The 18144-nt window shown below is 48.3% G+C and overlaps 1 protein-coding gene across 1 annotated transcript in view; it reads left to right on the top strand.

The window, feature by feature from the left end:
- LOC136621169 (inter-alpha-trypsin inhibitor heavy chain H3-like) overlaps positions 1-18144 on the top strand; it is a 191825-nt gene that overhangs the window by 12391 nt on the left and 161290 nt on the right. The window contains exon 2 of the mRNA XM_066596443.1: positions 15722-15846. Within this exon, the coding sequence (XP_066452540.1) occupies positions 15751-15846 (96 nt within the window). The 5' untranslated portion in view covers positions 15722-15750. The remainder of the gene's footprint in view (positions 1-15721; positions 15847-18144) is intronic.

An 18144-nucleotide genomic window follows, 5' to 3' on the forward strand; every position in this document is an offset into this window, starting at 1 on the left:
AGCAGTGGGCCAAGCTGTCTCTTCCCCCTCCTCCTCATCCTCCTCATGCTCCTCCTCCTCCTCCTCAACGCGCTGAGATATAGACAGGCGGGTGCTCTGACTATCCAGCGACATACTGTCTTCCCCCGGCTCTGTTTCCGAGCGCAAAGCGTCTGCCTTTATGCTTTGCAGGGAACTTCTCAAGATGCATAGCAGAGGAATGGTGACGCTAATGATTGCAGCATCGCCGCTCACCACCTGGGTAGACTCCTCAAATGTTCCAAGGACCTGACAGATGGCTGCCAACCAGGGCCACTCTTCTGTAAATAATTGAGGAGGCTGACTCCCACTGCGCCGCGCAAGTTGGAGTTGGTATTCCACTATAGCTCTACGCTGCTCATAGAGTCTGGCCAACATGTGGAGCGTAGAGTTCCACTGTGTGGGCACGTCGCACAGCAGTCGGTGCACTGGCAGATTAAACCTATGTTGCAGTGTCTGCAGGGTGGCAGCGTGCGTGTGGGATTTGCGGAAATGTGCGCAGAGCTGGCGCACCTTTCCGAGCAGGTATGACAAGTGGGGGTAGCTTTTCAGAAAGCGCTGAACCACCAAATTAAACACATGGGCCAGGCATGGCACGTGCGTGAGGCTGCCGAGCTGCAGAGCCGCCACCAGCTTACGGCCGTTGTCACACACGACCATGCCCGGTTGGAGGCTCAGCGGCGCAAGCCAGCGGTCGGTCTGCTCTGTCAGACCCTGCAGCAGTTCGTGGGCCGTGTGCCTCTTCTCTCCTAAGCTGAGTAGTTTCAGCACGGCCTGCTGACGCTTGCCCACCGCTGTGCTGCCACGCCGCGTGACACCGACTGCTGGCGACGTACTGCTGACACATCTTGATTGCGAGACAGAGGTTGCGTTGGAGGAGGAGGAGGAAGGTGCTTTAGTGGAGGAAGCATACACCGCCGCAGATACCACCACCGAGCTGTGGCCCGCAATTCTGGGGGTGGGTAGGACGTGAGCGGTCCCAGGCTCTGACTCTGTCCCAGCCTCCACTAAATTCACCCAATGTGCCGTCAGGGAGATATAGTGGCACTGCCCGCCTGTGCTTGTCCACGTGTCCGTTGTTAAGTGGACCTTGGCAGTAACCGCGTTGGTGAGGGCGCGTACAATGTTGCGGGAGACGTGGTCGTGCAGGGCTGGGACGGCACATCGGGAAAAGTAGTGGCGACTGGGAACCGAGTAGCGCGGGGCAGCCGCCGCCATCATGCTTTTGAAAGCCTCCGTTTCCACAAGCCTATACGGCAGCATCTGTAGGCTGATCAATTTTGCAATGTGCACGTTTAACGCTTGAGCGTGCGGGTGCGTGGCGTCGTACTTGCGCTTGCGCTCAAACTGTGGCACTAGCGACGTCTGGATGCTGCGCTGAGAGCCATTGCTGGATGGGGCCGAGGACAGCGGAGGTGATGGTGTGGGTGCAGGCCAGGAGACGGTAGTGCCTGTGTCCTCAGAGGGGGGTTGGATCTCAGTGGCAGGTTGGGGCACAGGGGGAGAGGCAGTGGTGCAAACGGAGACGGTGAACGGGCATCGTCCCACCTTGTGGGGTGCTTGGCCATCATATGCCTGCGCATGCTGTTGGTGGTGCCTCCCCAGCTGATCTTGGCGCGACAAAGGTTGCACACCACTGTTCGTCGGTTGTCAGGCGTCTCTGTGAAAAACTGCCACACCGTAGAGCACCTTGACCTGTGCAGGGTGGCATGGCGCGAGGGGACGCTTTGGGAAACAGTTGGTGGATTATTCGGTCTGGCCCTGCCTCTACCCCTGGCCACCGCACTGGCTCGGCCTGTGCCCACACCCTCACTTGGCCCTCCGCGTCCTCGGCCGCGTCCACATCCTCTAGGCCTACCCCTACCCCTCAGCATGCTGTATTACCAGTGATTTGATTTCCCAGGCAAGAAAGAAATTGGAGCAAGGCTGCACTCAACCGTAGCTGGTTGCGTCTGATTTTTGTACATTGTCCACGCAGCACACACGTACACGGAGACCTTAGGACTGACACAGGCAGGCCAAATACAATTTCTTTTCCTTTTTTGCAAAGGGAAGGACCCACTGCGTATATTCAATGAACAATAACTTTTAGAACTGTAGTATGGCCCTGAAAAAGTGACACACAACTTTAGTGTAGCAGAGTTATTAACTCTAGCAGAGCAGGTATTTGCCAGTCAGGAAAGACAATGGCGCAAGCCTGCAGTAAACCGTAGCTGGTTGCGTCTGATTTTTGTACGTTGTCCACGCAGCACACACGTACACGGAGACCTTAGGACTGACACAGGCAGGCCAAATACAATTTCTTTTCCTTTTTTGGAAAGGGAAGGACCCACTGCGTATATTCAATGAACAATAACTTTTAGAACTGTAGTGTGGCCCTGAAAAAGTGACACACAACTTTAGTGTAGCAGAGTTATTAAATCTAGCAGAGCAGGTATTTGCCAGTCAGGAAAGACAAAGGCGCAAGCCTGCAGTAAACCGTAGCTGGTTGCGTCTGATTTTTGTACGTTGTCCACGCAGCACACACGTACACGGAGACCTTAGGACTGACACAGGCAGGCCAAATATAATTTCTTTTCCTTTTTTGCAAAGGGAAGGACCCATTGCGTATATTCAATGAACAATAACTTTTAGAACTGTAGTGTGGCCCTGAAAAAGTGACACACAACTTTAGTGTAGCAGAGTTATTAACTCTAGCAGAGCAGGTATTTGCCAGTCAGGAAAGACAATGGCGCAAGCCTGCAGTAAACCGTAGCTGGTTGCGTCTGATTTTTGTACGTTGTCCACGCAGCACACACGTACACGGAGACCTTAGGACTGACACAGGCAGGCCAAATACAATTTATTTTCCTTTTTTGCAAAGGGAAGGACCCACTGCGTATATTCAATGAACAATAACTTTTAGAACTGTAGTGTGGCCCTGAAAAAGTGACACACAACTTTAGTGTAGCAGAGTTATTAACTCTAGCAGAGCAGGTATTTGCCAGTCAGGAAAGACAATGGCGCAAGCCTGCAGTAAACCGTAGCTGGTTGCGTCTGATTTTTGTACGTTGTCCACGCAGCACACACATACACGGAGATCTTAGGACTGACACAGGCAGGCCAAATATAATTTCTTTTCCTTTATTGCAAAGGGAAGGACCCACTGCGTATATTCAATGAACAATAACTTTTAGAACTGTAGTGTGGCCCTGAAAAAGTGACACACAACTTTAGTGTAGCAGAGTTATTAAATCTAGCAGAGCAGGTATTTGCCAGTCAGGAAAGACAAAGGCGCAAGCCTGCAGTAAACCGTAGCTGGTTGCGTCTGATTTTTGTACGTTGTCCACGCAGCACACACGTACACGGAGACCTTAGGACTGACACAGGCAGGCCAAATATAATTTCTTTTCCTTTTTTGCAAAGGGAAGGACCCACTGCGTATATTCAATGAACAATAACTTTTAGAACTGTAGTGTGGCCCTGAAAAAGTGACACACAACTTTAGTGTAGCAGAGTTATTAACTCTAGCAGAGCAGGTATTTGCCAGTCAGGAAAGACAATGGCGCAAGCCTGCAGTAAACCGTAGCTGGTTGCGTCTGATTTTTGTACATTGTCCACGCAGCACACACGTACACGGAGACCTTAGGACTGACACAGGCAGGCCAAATACAATTTATTTTCCTTTTTTGCAAAGGGAAGGACCCACTGCGTATATTCAATGAACAATAACTTTTAGAACTGTAGTGTGGCCCTGAAAAAGTGACACACAACTTTAGTGTAGCAGAGTTATTAACTCTAGCAGAGCAGGTATTTGCCAGTCAGGAAAGACAATGGCGCAAGCCTGCAGTAAACCGTAGCTGGTTGCGTCTGATTTTTGTACGTTGTCCACGCAGCACACACGTACACGGAGACCTTAGGACTGACACAGGCAGGCCAAATACAATTTCTTTTCCTTTATTGCAAAGGGAAGGACCCACTGCGTATATTCAATGAACAATAACTTTTAGAACTGTAGTGTGGCCCTGAAAAAGTGACACACAACTTTAGTGTAGCAGAGTTATTAACTCTAGCAGAGCAGGTATTTGCCAGTCAGGAAAGACAAAGGCGCAAGCCTGCAGTAAACCGTAGCTGGTTGCGTCTGATTTTTGTACGTTGTCCACGCAGCACACACGTACACGGAGACCTTAGGACTGACACAGGCAGGCCAAATATAATTTATTTTCCTTTATTGCAAAGGGAAGAACCCACTGCGTATATTCAATGAACAATAACTTTTAGAACTGTAGTGTGGCCCTGAAAAAGTGACACACAACTTTAGTGTAGCAGAGTTATTAACTCTAGCAGAGCAGGTATTTGCCAGTCAGGAAAGACAAAGGCGCAAGCCTGCAGTAAACCGTAGCTGGTTGCGTCTGATTTTTGTACGTTGTCCACGCAGCACACACGTACACGGAGACCTTAGGACTGACACAGGCAGGCCAAATACAATTTCTTTTCCTTTTTTGCAAAGGGAAGGACCCACTGCGTATATTCAATGAACAATAACTGTGTTGTGGCCCTGCCTACACAATTCTGTCCCTGTAGTATCAATGGAGGGTGCAATGCTCTGCACAGACGATTTTTAGGGGAAAAAAAATATGCAACACTGCTAACAGCATCCAGCACAGTACTGCACACGCTTAAATTTGGCCCTAGAAAGGACCGTTGAGGTTCTTGAAGGCTACACTCACTCCTAACACTCTCCCTGCCTATGCACCACTTCTGTCCCTAATACCGGGTGCAATGCTCTGCACTGCCGATTTTGAGAAAAAAAAACAAAAAAACACTGCTAGCAGCAGCCTGCACACAGGTAGATGTGGCCCTAAGAAGGACCTTTGGGGTTCTTGAAGCCTACACTGACTCCTAACGCTCTCCCTACAGCAGCACCAGCACGATAGTACTTTCCCTCAGCTAACTCACAAGGCATGTGTGGCGAGCCGCGGGAGGGGCCGACTTTTATACTCGGGTGACATCTGATCGCCCCAGCCACTCACAGCAGGGGGGTGGTATAGGGCTTGAACGTCACAGGGGGAAGTTGTAATGCCTTCCCTGTCTTTCAATTGGCCAGAAAAGCGCGCTAACGTCTCAGAGAGGAAACTGAAAGTAACCGGAACACCGCATGGTGCTCGTTAAGAGTAACGAGCATCCCGAACACCCTAATATTCGCACGAATATCAAGCTCGGACGAGTACGTTCGCTCATCTCTAATTGCAATGGAAACTTACATTTCTGTAATTTGCTTTTTAACCCACATGTGCTACCAGTTTCAAAGTGCAGGATTGCAATGAACAAAGCAAGGGTCAAATAGACCCCATGATACATAGGCACTAGAGATGAGCGAACGTACTCGTCCGAGCTTGATATTCGTGCGAATATTAGGGTGTTTGGGATGCTCGTTACTCGTAACGAGCACCACGCGGTGTTCCGGTTACTTTCAGTTTCCTCTCTGAGACGTTAGCGCGCTTTTCTGGTCAATTGAAAGACAGGGAAGGCATTACAACTTCCCCCTGTGACGTTCAAGCCCTATACCACCCCCCTGCTGTGAGTGGCTGGGGAGATCAGATGTCACCCGAGTATAAAAGTCGGCCCCTCCCGCGGCTCGCCACACATGCCTTGTGACTTAGCTGAGGGAAAGTACTATCGTGCTGGTGCTGCTGTAGGGAGAGCGTTAGGAGTCAGTGTAGGCTTCAAGAACCCCAACGGCCCTACTCAGGGCCACATCTACTAGTGTGCAGTACTGTGTTAGCACAGTATTTTTTTTTTGTCCAAAATTGGATCTGCAGAGCATTGCGCCCAGCAATAGGGACAGAAGTGGGGGTTAGGCAGGGAGAGTGCTAGGAGTTAGTGTAGGCTTCAAGAACCCCAACGGTCCTTTCTAGGGCCACTTCTATCCATGTGCAGTACTGTCCAGGCTGCTGTTAGCAGTGTTGCATTTTTTTTTTTTCTCAAAACCGGCTGTGCAGAGCATTGCACCCGGCATTAATACTACAGGGATAGAATTGTGTAGGCAGGGCCAGAAGACATTTATTATTCATTGAATACACGCAGTGGGGTCTTCCCTTTTCTAAAAAGGAAAAAAATTATATTTCGCCTGCCTGTGTCAGTCCTAAGGTCTGCGTGTACGTGTGTGCTGCGTGTACAACGTACAAAAATCTGACGCAACCAGCTACGCTTTACTGCAGCCTAGCGCCATTGTGTATCCTGACTGGCAAATACCTGCTCTGCTAGAGTTAATAACTCTGCTACACTATACTTGTGTGACACTTTTTGAGGGCCACACCACAGATATTAAACTTCTTGTTCATTGAATATACGCAGTGGGGTCTTCCCTAAGCTAAAAAGGAAAAAAATTATATTTGGCCTGCCTGTGTCAGTCCTAAGGTCTGCGTGTACGTGTGTGCTGCGTGTACAACGTACAAAAATCTGACGCAACCAGCTACGGTTGAGTGCAGCCTTGCGCCAATTTCTTTCCTGCCTGGGAAATCAAATCACTGGTAATACAGCATGCTGAGGGGTAGGGGTAGGCCTAGAGGATGTGGACGCGGCCGAGGACGCGGAGGGCCAAGTGAGGGTGTGGGCACAGGCCGAACCAGTGCGGTGGCCAGGGGTAGAGGCAGGGCCAGACCGAATAATCCACCAACTGTTTCCCAAAGCGCCCCCTCGCGCCATGCCACCCTGCAGAGGCCGAGGTGCTCAAAAGTCTGGCAGTTTATCACTGAGAGTGCAGACGACCGACGAACAGTGGTGTGCAACCTTTGTCGCGCCAAGATCAGCTGGGGAGGCACCACCAACAGCATGCGCAGGCATATGATGGCCAAGCACCCCACAAGGTGGGACGATGCCCGTTCACCGCCTCCGGTTTGCACCACTGCCTCTCCCCCTGTGCCCCAACCTGCCACTGAGATCCAACCCCCCTCTGAGGACACAGGCACTACCGTCTCCTGGCCTGCACCCACACCCTCACCTCCGCTGTCCTCGGCCCCATCCAGCAATGTCTCTCAGCGCAGCGTCCAGACGTCGCTAGTGCCACAGTTTGAGCGCAAGCGCAACTACGACGCCACGCACCCGCACGCTCAAGCGTTAAACGTGCACATTGCAAAATTGATCAGCCTGGAGATGCTGCCGTATAGGCTTGTGGAAACGGAGGCTTTCAAAAGCACGATGGCGGCTGCCCCGCGCTACTCGGTTCCCAGTCGCCACTACTTTTCCCGATGTGCCGTCCCAGCCCTGCACGACCACGTCTCCCGCAACATTGTACGCACCCTCACCAACGCGGTTACTGCCAAGGTCCACTTAACAACGGACACGTGGACAAGCACAGGCGGGCAGGGCCACTATATCTCCCTGACGGCACATTGGGTGAATTTAGTGGAGGCTGGGACAGAGTCAGAGCCTGGGACCGCTCACGTCCTACCCACCCCCAGAATTGCGGGCCACAGCTCGGTGGTGGTATCTGCGGCGGTGTATGCTTCCTCCACTAAACCACCTTCCTCCTCCTCCTCCAACGCAACCTCTGTCTCGCAATCAAGATGTGTCAGCAGCACGTCGCCAGCAGTCGGTGTCACGCGGCGTGGCAGCACAGCGGTGGGCAAGCGTCAGCAGGCCGTGTTGAAACTACTCAGCTTAGGAGAGAAGAGGCACATGGCCCACGAACTGCTGCAGGGTCTGACAGAGCAGACCGACCACTGGCTTGCGCCGCTGAGCCTCCAACCGGGCATGGTCGTGTGTGACAACGGCCGTAAGCTGGTGGCGGCTCTGCAGCTCGGCAGCCTCACGCACGTGCCATGCCTGGCCCATGTGTTTAATTTGGTGGTTCAGCGCTTTCTGAAAAGCTACCCCCACTTGTCATACCTGCTCGGAAAGGTGCGCCAGCTCTGCGCACATTTCCGCAAATCCCACACGCACGCTGCCACCCTGCGGACACTGCAACATAGGTTTAATCTGCCAGTGCACCGACTGCTGTGCGACGTGCCCACACAGTGGAACTCAACGCTCCACATGTTGGCCAGACTCTATGAGCAGCGTAGAGCTATAGTGGAATACCAACTCCAACTTGCGCGGCGCAGTGGGAGTCAGCCTCCTCAATTATTTACAGAAGAGTGGCCCTGGTTGGCAGCCATCTGCCAGGTCCTTGGAAAATTTGAGGAGTCTACCCAGGTGGTGAGCGGCGATGCTGCAATCATTAGCGTCACCATTCCTCTGCTATGCATCTTGAGAAGTTCCCTGCAAAGCATAAAGGCAGACGCTTTGCGCTCGGAAACAGAGCCGGGGGAAGACAGTATGTCGCTGGATAGTCAGAGCACCCGCCTGTCTATATCTCAGCGCGTTGAGGAGGAGGAGGAGGAGCATGAGGAGGATGAGGAGGAGGGGGAAGAGACAGCTTGGCCCACTGGTGAGGGTACACATGCTGCTGGGCTGTCATCCTTTCAGCGTGTATGGCCTGAGGAGGAGGAAGAGGAGGAGGAGGAGGATCCTGAAAGTGATCTTCCTAGTGAAGACAGCCATGTGTTGCGTACAGGTACCCTGGCACACATGGCTGACTTCATGTTAGGATGCCTTTCTCGTGACCCTCGCGTTACACGCATTCTGGCCACTACGGATTACTGGGTGTACAGACTGCTCGACCCACGCTATAAGGAGAACCTTCCCACTCTCATTCCCGAAGAGGAAAGGGGTTCGAGAGTGTTGCTATACCACAGGGCGCTGGTGGACAAACTGATGGTAAACTTCCCATCCGACAGCGCTAGTGGCAGAAGGCGCAGTTCCGAGGGCCAGGTAGCAGGGGAGGCGCAGAGATCAGGCAGCATGTACAGCGCAGGCAGGGGAACATTCTCCAAGGCCTTTGCCAGCTTTATGGCTCCCCAGCAAGACTGTGTCACCACTCCCCAGTCAAGGCTGAGTCGGCAGGAGCACTGTAAAAGGATGGTGAGGGAGTACGTAGCCGATCACACGACCGTCCTCCGTGACGCCTCTGCCCCCTACAACTACTGGGTGTCGAAGCTGGACACGTGGCCTGAACTCGCGCTGTATGCCCTGGAGGTGCTTGCTTGTCCTGCGACTAGCGTCTTGTCAGAGAGTGTGTTTAGTGTGGCTGGGGGAATCATCACGGATAAGCGTACCCACCTGTCAAACGACAGTGCCGACAGGCTTACACTCATCAAGATGAACAAAGCCTGGATTTCCCCAGACTTCTCTTCTCCACCAGCGGACAGCAGCGATACGTAAGCAATACGTAGGCTGCACCCGCGGATGGAAGCTACGTTCTCTCTCACCATCCAAAACGGGGACATTTCTGCTTCATCAATCTGTGTCTAATATTCCTCCTCCTCCTCCTGCTCCTCCTCCTGAAACCTCACGTAATCACGCTGAACGGGCAATTTTTCTTAGGGCCACAAGGCTCACTCATAATTTTTCTAAACAATTTTTATATGTTTCAATGCTCTTAAAAGCGTTGAAACTTTAACTTGAACCAATTTTTCGTTAAACTGGGCTGCCTCCAGGCCTAGTTACCACTTAAGCCACATTAACCAAAGCGATTAATGGGTTTCACCTGCCATCTTGGTTGGGCATGGCCAATTTTTGGGATGTACATTAGTACTGTTGATACAGCAATTTTTGTGGGCCCTCGCCTACAGTGTAATCAAATGAATTTTTAGCCCACCTGCATTACAGCTGACGTTACATCCGCTGTGTTGGGCAATGCAATGGGATATTTTTGTGTATCGCCGGTGGGTTCCAGGGAGCCACCCATGCTGTAGGTGCACACGGAGTTTAACCTACATATGTCCACTTGTAAAGAACCCCAGTCTGACTGGGGCATGCAGTGTGGGACAAAGCCCACCTGCATTAAGCACGACATTACTACCTCAGCTGTGTTGGGCAATGCAATGGGATATTTCTATGTACCGCCGGTGGGTTCCAGGGAGCCACCCATGCTGTGGGTCCACAGGGAATTATAAATGCATCTGTTTCAACTTGTAAAGAACCCCAGTCTGACTGGGGCATGCAGTGTGGGCCGAAGCCCACCTGCATTAAGCACGACATTACTACCTCAGCTGTGTTGGGCAATGCAATGGGATATTTCTATGTACCGCCGGTGGGTTCCTGGCACCCACCCATGCTGTGGGTCCACAGGGAATTATAAATGCATCTGTTTCCACTTGTAAAGAACCCCAGTCTGACTGGGGCATGCAGTGTGGGCCGAAGCCCACCTGCATTAAGCACGACATTACTACCTCAGCTGTGTTGGGCAATGCAATGGAATATTTCTATGTACCGCCGGTGGCTTCCTGGCACCCACCCATGCTGTGGGTCCACAGGGAATTATAAATGCATCTGTTTCCACTTGTAAAGAACCCCAGTCAGACTGGGACATGCAGTGTGGGCCGAAGCCCACCTGCATTAAGCACGACATTACTACCTCAGCTGTGTTGGGCAATGCAATGGGATATTTTTATGTACCGCCGGTGGGTTCCAGGGAGCCACCCATGCTGTGGGTCGACAGGGACTTCACAATAGGGAGTTGTACCTGCCTGTGTCTATGAATTAAAAACCGCGGTCTGACTGGGGCATGCAGACACCTTGACAGAATGAATAGTGTGTGGCACATAGGTTCCCCATTGCTATGCCCACGTGTGCAGCTCCTGATGGCGGTGGCACAGGATTCTATTTCTCATTGCTTCTGTACAGCATTGTGGGCTATCGCCCCACCCCTTTTAAAGAGGGTCGCTGCCTAGCCGTGCCAACCCTCTGCAGTGTGTGCCTGCGGTTCCTCGTCATGGCAGACGCACTTCTAAATAGACATGAGGGTGGTGTGGCATGAGGGCAGCTGAAGGCTGCGCAGGGACACTTTGGTGTGCGCTGTGGGGGGGAGGGGGGGGGGGTTGGGCAGCATGTAACCCAGGAGAAGTGCCAGTGGAGTGTCATGCAGGCAGTGATTGTGCTTTGTTGGAGGTAGTGTGGTGCTTAGCTAAGGTATGCCATGCTAATGAGGGCTTTTCAGAAGTAAAAGTTTTTGGGATTGGGGGGGGCCCACTCTTGCCGCTATTGTGGCTTAATAGTGGGACCTGTGAACTTGAGATGCAGCCCAACATGTAGCCCCTCGCCTGCCCTATCCGTTGCTGTGTCGTTCCCATCACTTTCTTGAATTGCCCAGATTTTCACACAAGGAAACCTTAGCGAGCATCGGCGAAATACAAAAATGCTCGGGTCGCCCATTGACTTCAATGGGGTTCGTTACTCGAAACGAACCCTCGAGCATCGCGAAAAGTTCATCCCGAATAACGAGCACCCGAGCATTTTGGTGCTCGCTCATCTCTAATAGGCACATATCTCTGTTAAACCTAGATATACAATTATGGGTGAAACTCCTCTCTAGGTGGATCAACCAAGTCATCCAAAGATTGCTCCTCATTAATCAGTCGGGTTTTGTTACAGGTAGAGAGGGCAAAAATAACTGAATGCGTATCATACATGCAATAAGATTCAAAACAAAAAACATACCTTTGATTTATTGGGAATAGACATGGAAAAAGTGGTAGATAGAGTGGATTGAGCTTTCCTCCGAGCAGCACTTAACAAATTTAACTTTCCCATTAAGTAAATTTAAGCAATATTCTCCTTATATTCCAACTTGCATGCCAAAATCAAAGTCAATGTTACACTCTCATCCCCATTCTCTATCACTAATAGCACTCACCCACTATCTCCCACCCTCTGTATTCTCTCCCTGGAGATACTACTCCAACTGGTAAGACAGGACAAAGACATTAATGGGCTTCAGTTAAAGGGGTTGTCCCGAGGCAGCAAGTGGGTCTATACACTTCTGTATGGCCATAATAATGCACTTTGTAATGTACATTGTGCATTAATTATGAGCCATACAGAAGTTATAAAAAGTTTTATACTTACCTGCTCCGTTGCTGGCGTCCTCGTCTCCATGGTGCCGACTAATTTTCGCCCTCCGATGGCCAAATTAGCCGCGCTTGCGCAGTCCGGGTCTTCTTCTTTTATGAATGGGATCGCTCGTGCAGGATGCCGGCTCCGTGTAGCTCCGCCCCGTCACGTGCCGATTCCAGCCAATCAGGAGGCTGGAATCGGCAATGGACCGCACAGAAGCCCTGCGGTCCATGAAGACAGAGGATCCCGGCGGCCATCTTCAGCAGGTGAGTATGAAGACGCCGGACCGCCGGGATTCAGGTAAGCGCTGTGCGAGTGGTTTTTTTAACCCCTGCATCGGGGTTGTCTCGCGCCGAACGGGGGGGGGGGTTTAAAAAAAAAAAAAAACCCGTTTCGGCGCGGGACAACCCCTTTAAATCATCACTCACTTAAAACGGTGGCTTTTGTGAACGATATCCTGTTTGCCTTAACTAATCCAGAACAAAGTCTCTTAAAGCTCAACTACACTCTACAACTACCCTGTTTCCCCGAAAATAAGACGCGTCTTATATTAATTTTTGCTCCCAAATATGCGCTACGTCTTATTTTCAGGGGGTGTCTTATTTCGCCGCGGCAAATCCGTCTGTGGCCGCTAATCCCTCAATTGGCCAGCTTTGTGGACGAAATTTCTCAGAAATCTCGTCCACATGGGACAGCAAATCTGTTACGGCAAAGCTGAGAGAAGCTGGTGTTGTGGTGCGGATTCACCGGCCACAGAAACGGAAGAGAGTGCAGCCAGGTCGCTTCAAAACAAGCGGCTGAGTGCCGTGGGTTTTGAAACAGCGCCTTACCAGCGGAAATCTCGCTGTTTATCGCTGTGGCCAAACTGCGAGATTTCCACTGGAAATACGCTCTGTGAGAACCCAGCCTTAAGAATCACACACAGGTTGCCTGACTCACACACAGAGCCATAAAAAATAAGGGCTGTAAAGTAACGTACCTGTCTGCAGACAGAAGTTCCTGTACCACTTGTAAGCAGGGATGGTATTGCAGCTTTCGGCCACCAGGGGGAGCTCATCACAGCAGACATGTACAGCAGGAACAGAATGTACAGTATGGACTTTTCCAGCCAGCAAGGGGAGCTCACAACAGCACACTCGTATAGCACAGCAGGGACAGGATAACAGCAGACTGTCTGCAGATCTACCTATACATCTGGAGTTAGGAGACAATGGGGATGGCAGCAGGGGACAGGCCTCTTGACTTGCCTGCACACTTTACTATGCCTTACTATCGGGGGGGTGCCTTATATTTTGAACTTATTTTCAGGGGGTGCCTTATTTTTGGGGAAACACGGTATATGGATCTCTGTCTAACCTCAAGGTGAATTCATCCAAATCAACTGTGCTCACAATATTGCTACCCCCAGAGGTCACCAAAAACATGTAATTATCATCTAGGTATCTATTCGGTGATTCCCACATTGATTACTCAGGGGAATGAATAACAAAACAATTATACAATCTATACAACAAACACTTTGCACTCATATTAAAAGAAATAACTTCCTTTCCTTTTGGACGCAAAAGTCTGCTATAAACGTACATTATTCCAAAGATTCTTCACAAGCTACAAATGTTTCAAATATATCTACGAAATTTGTTTTTCAACTACATTAAATTAACTTTTTCTAGATTTATCTGGAAGCATAAGAGACACGTAAAGCTTAACCTCTCCTGGTACAGAGAAAAGAACTTGGTGGGATAAATCTACCACATATGTCTAATTATTACAAGATAATGCAACTTAGTAAATGGGTGGAACTTGCAAAACCCTCTAAAATCAGATTATGAGAGCTCTAGCTCAAGCCTCATATGGAATAAACTTCTTAAGAGACCTGTGGTGCCCAACACAAAAAATATATATGAAAGCATCCTTTGACTCCCTCCCAAGGTTTGGGACTCCCTCCCAGGAGAGAAAGCTCCCCACCTATTACCTACAGCCCCCTTAAATTTAATACAGAAAATACTGGGAATAAATCTGGATATTTACACAAAACAAATGTGGCAACTACTTAAAGATAGCTCAATACCAGATCTATGGAGCCTCCATGCAGCTATGCCTACACAATTAGCAGAAAGCCTGCTGACTCAAACAGTATGCCCTCCCCTGCATTCCCTACAATTGACCAACCTATCCAAAATCTTAGATATGCTCAACAGAACCTTCCCCTCAACTCACCCATTAACTGAACTGGAACATGTTATACTGGCTCAGTGCTATACTAGCAAGAAAATTTAGTTTCTCAAATGGAAAATTAGTACCTCCCAGGACACATACAAACCAGCCTATATACTATCTTGGGAAAAAGAGCTGAACATCCAATTGACAGACAGAAAATAGAAATCTATCCTAGCCAACTCACAGGGTCATTCAAGATATATTAGATTGCAAGAAAACCTCTACAAACTACTAACCAGATGGTATAAATCACCAGAATGGCTCTTTATCTACAAGCTAACTGGCTCCAATTTATGTTGGGGCTGTAACAACCATGTTGGTTCCTTAGCTTATATCTAGTGGTCCTGTCCAGTTATACAGCCTTTCTGGGACCAGATTGAAAAAAACTATACACAACGTAATTCGTCCTTCAACTCAGAATTTGTGATTTTGTCCAAACCTTGTATAGATTTTAGACCCTCTAAGTACAACCTTATCACACATCTGATTTCTGCGGCTAAATCCTAATTACCTCTTATGTGGCTACAACCCTCAGCAGCAAATTCAAGGAACTTGGTCTGACAGCTCTCATGATATATTTAGGGATACCTGGAACCCTTGGAGTGTATGCCCTAATCCTGCTAGCCACCACCAAACTAACAGAATGTAAATGACTGAAACTGAGGCGGGCTGATAAATAGTCTTACCAAGCTCTCAAGGTGATATGCCTTTGAAGAAATTTACCCTATGCTCCTTATTCACCAGAGCGCCTAAATATTAATTAACTTTTTTCCCCTTCTCCAACCCCCTATTTCTCCCTGCCATTTAAATAAAACTCAAGATCTGCAAATACAAGTTGACACTGCCTTAATTGTCATATTACGGGACCTGGGCTGGAAACCAATCTACGACACATGAACCTCGACAAAAATAGAACCTACATAAAGAATAACAACGTATGATAAATATAGAAACAAAAGGAGACTCCTGTATTAAATATATTAAGCATCCTACATCAAATTTCTTATATTGTGAGTTTTACCTGATGTTGATTTGATGCATAAATGCTCAGGGTTGTCGGAGATACCTAATTCTGAGAGTTATTTCCTAAACTTTTCTCATTACTTCCTTCCTACACTCATCCTCCCACACCTCTCCCCCTTATACCCCTTCCCTATGCATTCTAATTGCAGTTTAATGTAATACAAGATGTACACTTGAGATAATGTACAATTCAATGTTTTACTGTATTTACTCTGTCATGCTAAAGTACTTATAATAATAATAATAATAAAACAGAATTTACAAAAAAACAAAAATAGACCTCATGGTACCACATGAGGGTTAATTGTCCCCAATGTTAAAAATTGAAAAAAAAAACGAGGGCCATCTTAATTCTTTCCAGAGGACTGAATAAAACTGCATCAATATAAGAATATTGCATGTTAATTTAAAAATATCCCAGAGTCCAGAACTTGATGTCCACTCTACCTAATGGTAGATCCCACAACCAGAGATTGTCTTGATATGAATATTTTACTTCCTATTACTTATTTACATCCTTTTTAATACTGCCTATGATACTTAGGTGTTGGCCAGCTGACGTGAATTTCCAAAATGGATCATCATCTCCTGCTACTTTTTACAGTAGTCAGTCATGTTCTGCCTCCGATAAATGGTGACTTAGTGATTGAAGGATTACGAAACATTCAGGTCAGTGGTGAAAACTTTATTATGCACAAGTATGTCTGTAATATACATCAATACATTTGTGCCTTCATACAGTATATATACAGTGCAGGTACGACAACGAAATGGCCTAATGTCCAGGGGCCGAAAATGTCAAGCTGCATGGAAGGGTTTCTTCCTGCTTGCAGGGAATTAGTCCCCAAAAAAGATGACATCATCGTGGATCCAGATGCAACAAAGTGGTCAGACATGTATGTCCAACAAGACGTTAGTGTGTGCACGCTAGAGACTGACGGATGCGACTGAGAGAATATCTCCTCAGTAGGGACTGTGATAAACAGGTTGTGATGCAGTGTTTACATTTACTGGTTAGTGATGTTAGTAAGGGAAGTGGTATTATGCGTAACTGAGTAAAGTGAAGCAAGGCCATTAGAGTTGAGCGAATGTACTCTTCCGAGCTTGATCTTCATTTGAGTATTAGCGTACTCGATGGTGCTCGCTGCTCGAGCGAGCATCACGCTGTGTTCCACCCCAACCCAGTTTTGGCCCCTCCCTGCCGCTGACGTGTCAGATTTGACCCCTGCCCGCTGCGACGCTGCCTATGTCAATGGTAGTTTGTGGCTGGCTTGGCGGAGGAGAGAGAGAGAGAACAGGAAAAAAAAAGAAAGCTCGGCAACCGGCAGGTCCCATACAAAAATGCTCAAGTCTCCCATTGAAGTCAATAGGGTTTGTTACTCGAATAGAGCTCTCGAATTTCGTAAAATTCAAAAAAGCTTGACTCGAGTAACGAGGACCCGAGCATTTTGGTGCTCGCTCATCTCTAAAGGCCATGTTTAGATATGATGTTCTGTGATGGAGGGCAGGGCACTTCATAGTAGTGGCCCTTTGTGCTAATTTATGATGAGAGTTTTCTGGAGATGTACCTTTTCACCTATGGTAAGTTGTCTGCAGTGATTTGGGCCACAGAAATGTATGATGTACACTGGCACCTATGGATCATGAGGCCACAATGTTAGTCATGCTGTGGACCTTAACTTTTATTGATAACAACTAAAATATAATATAAAAACCGGCGTGATCAATCATATATCAATATGCATATATCATGCTGCTTGTAAGAGCTTCTACTTCTTTTTATTCCTTCGTAGAACACTCAGTAGTTATGATTCCCACAGTGGTAATCTAAAGTCATATCCGCATAGATAAGCGGATAGACTAAGTACATGCAACTGTTAGTGAATCATACACGAACTAGAAAGGAGATATCATGCATGAGGCAGGACTGATTCATAGTCCCAAATTAGCCTAATGACTGATCTCCTGAACAGTAATATAGCCCATAAAGATAGCACACTTAAGTACTGTATCAGAAACGAGACCAATTTTATATGATCCAAGAAAACCTATATCTGATACTCAATCGCATCATTGCCTATTTTTGGCACAGTAGGTTACTAATTTCTGGCTGACTGCCTATGAAAAAGTCCCCCTACTAAGTGCTAGATCGCATAAATCACCATCAACGCGTTTCAACAGCTTGAAAAGTATTAAGCTGTATCATCAGGATGGTATAATTATAGCAATCCGAGATGAAAGGATTGCAATAAATAGAAAAAAATGACTAAGTGTCAGTGCAGTAAGTGATGTACAAAACTGCAACATACACCCAGCTCTAGGAACGCTTAAGTATTGGTGCAGTCACTGATGACTCTGGCTGCACCATAAACTTAGAAAGTGCTAATGGGTAAAGAAGTGATCAGCCTAACAGGCTGAATTGAAATGAGCAGCAATGGTCAGTAGCCCGATGACAGGGCTTATAAAGTCAAAACCACGCCCTCCTGCATAGAGGGCTCGTCCCCGCTCAGCCAATCCGCTTCATTCACCATCCGGCGCTGTTTAACCGAGATCTCGCGATAAGTGAGATCCCGCGCATGCGCAGAGCCACGTAGCGTCCGTGAATGCCAACCAACGCCAACCAGAACACCGGAGGACGCCGCGGCATCAGGACACCACGTAGGCACCGCGCATGTAGCGCACAGGACAGTACGGGGCGCAGTCTAGCCCATACAGGACAATAGACTTTTAGGTGTATAATAAAGTAAGACAACAGGAAATGAATGAAAATCATTTAGTATAGAGCATATCCTGTAAGGGAGAAGGTAAGTATAGTATGAACACCAGGCTTCACTTACAATTTACACAGCATATACAAAGTATATCATGATGTATATATTTTTGCACAAACAAGTCACCCCCAAATTTGCAGCACCGCGGCTTGTGGTATAGTCACCCTACAGCAAGAAAGATCTACAAGCAAGGATA

This window comes from Eleutherodactylus coqui, chromosome 3 (assembly GCF_035609145.1).
Source record: "Eleutherodactylus coqui strain aEleCoq1 chromosome 3, aEleCoq1.hap1, whole genome shotgun sequence".
Lineage (NCBI taxonomy): Eukaryota > Metazoa > Chordata > Amphibia > Anura > Eleutherodactylidae > Eleutherodactylus > Eleutherodactylus coqui.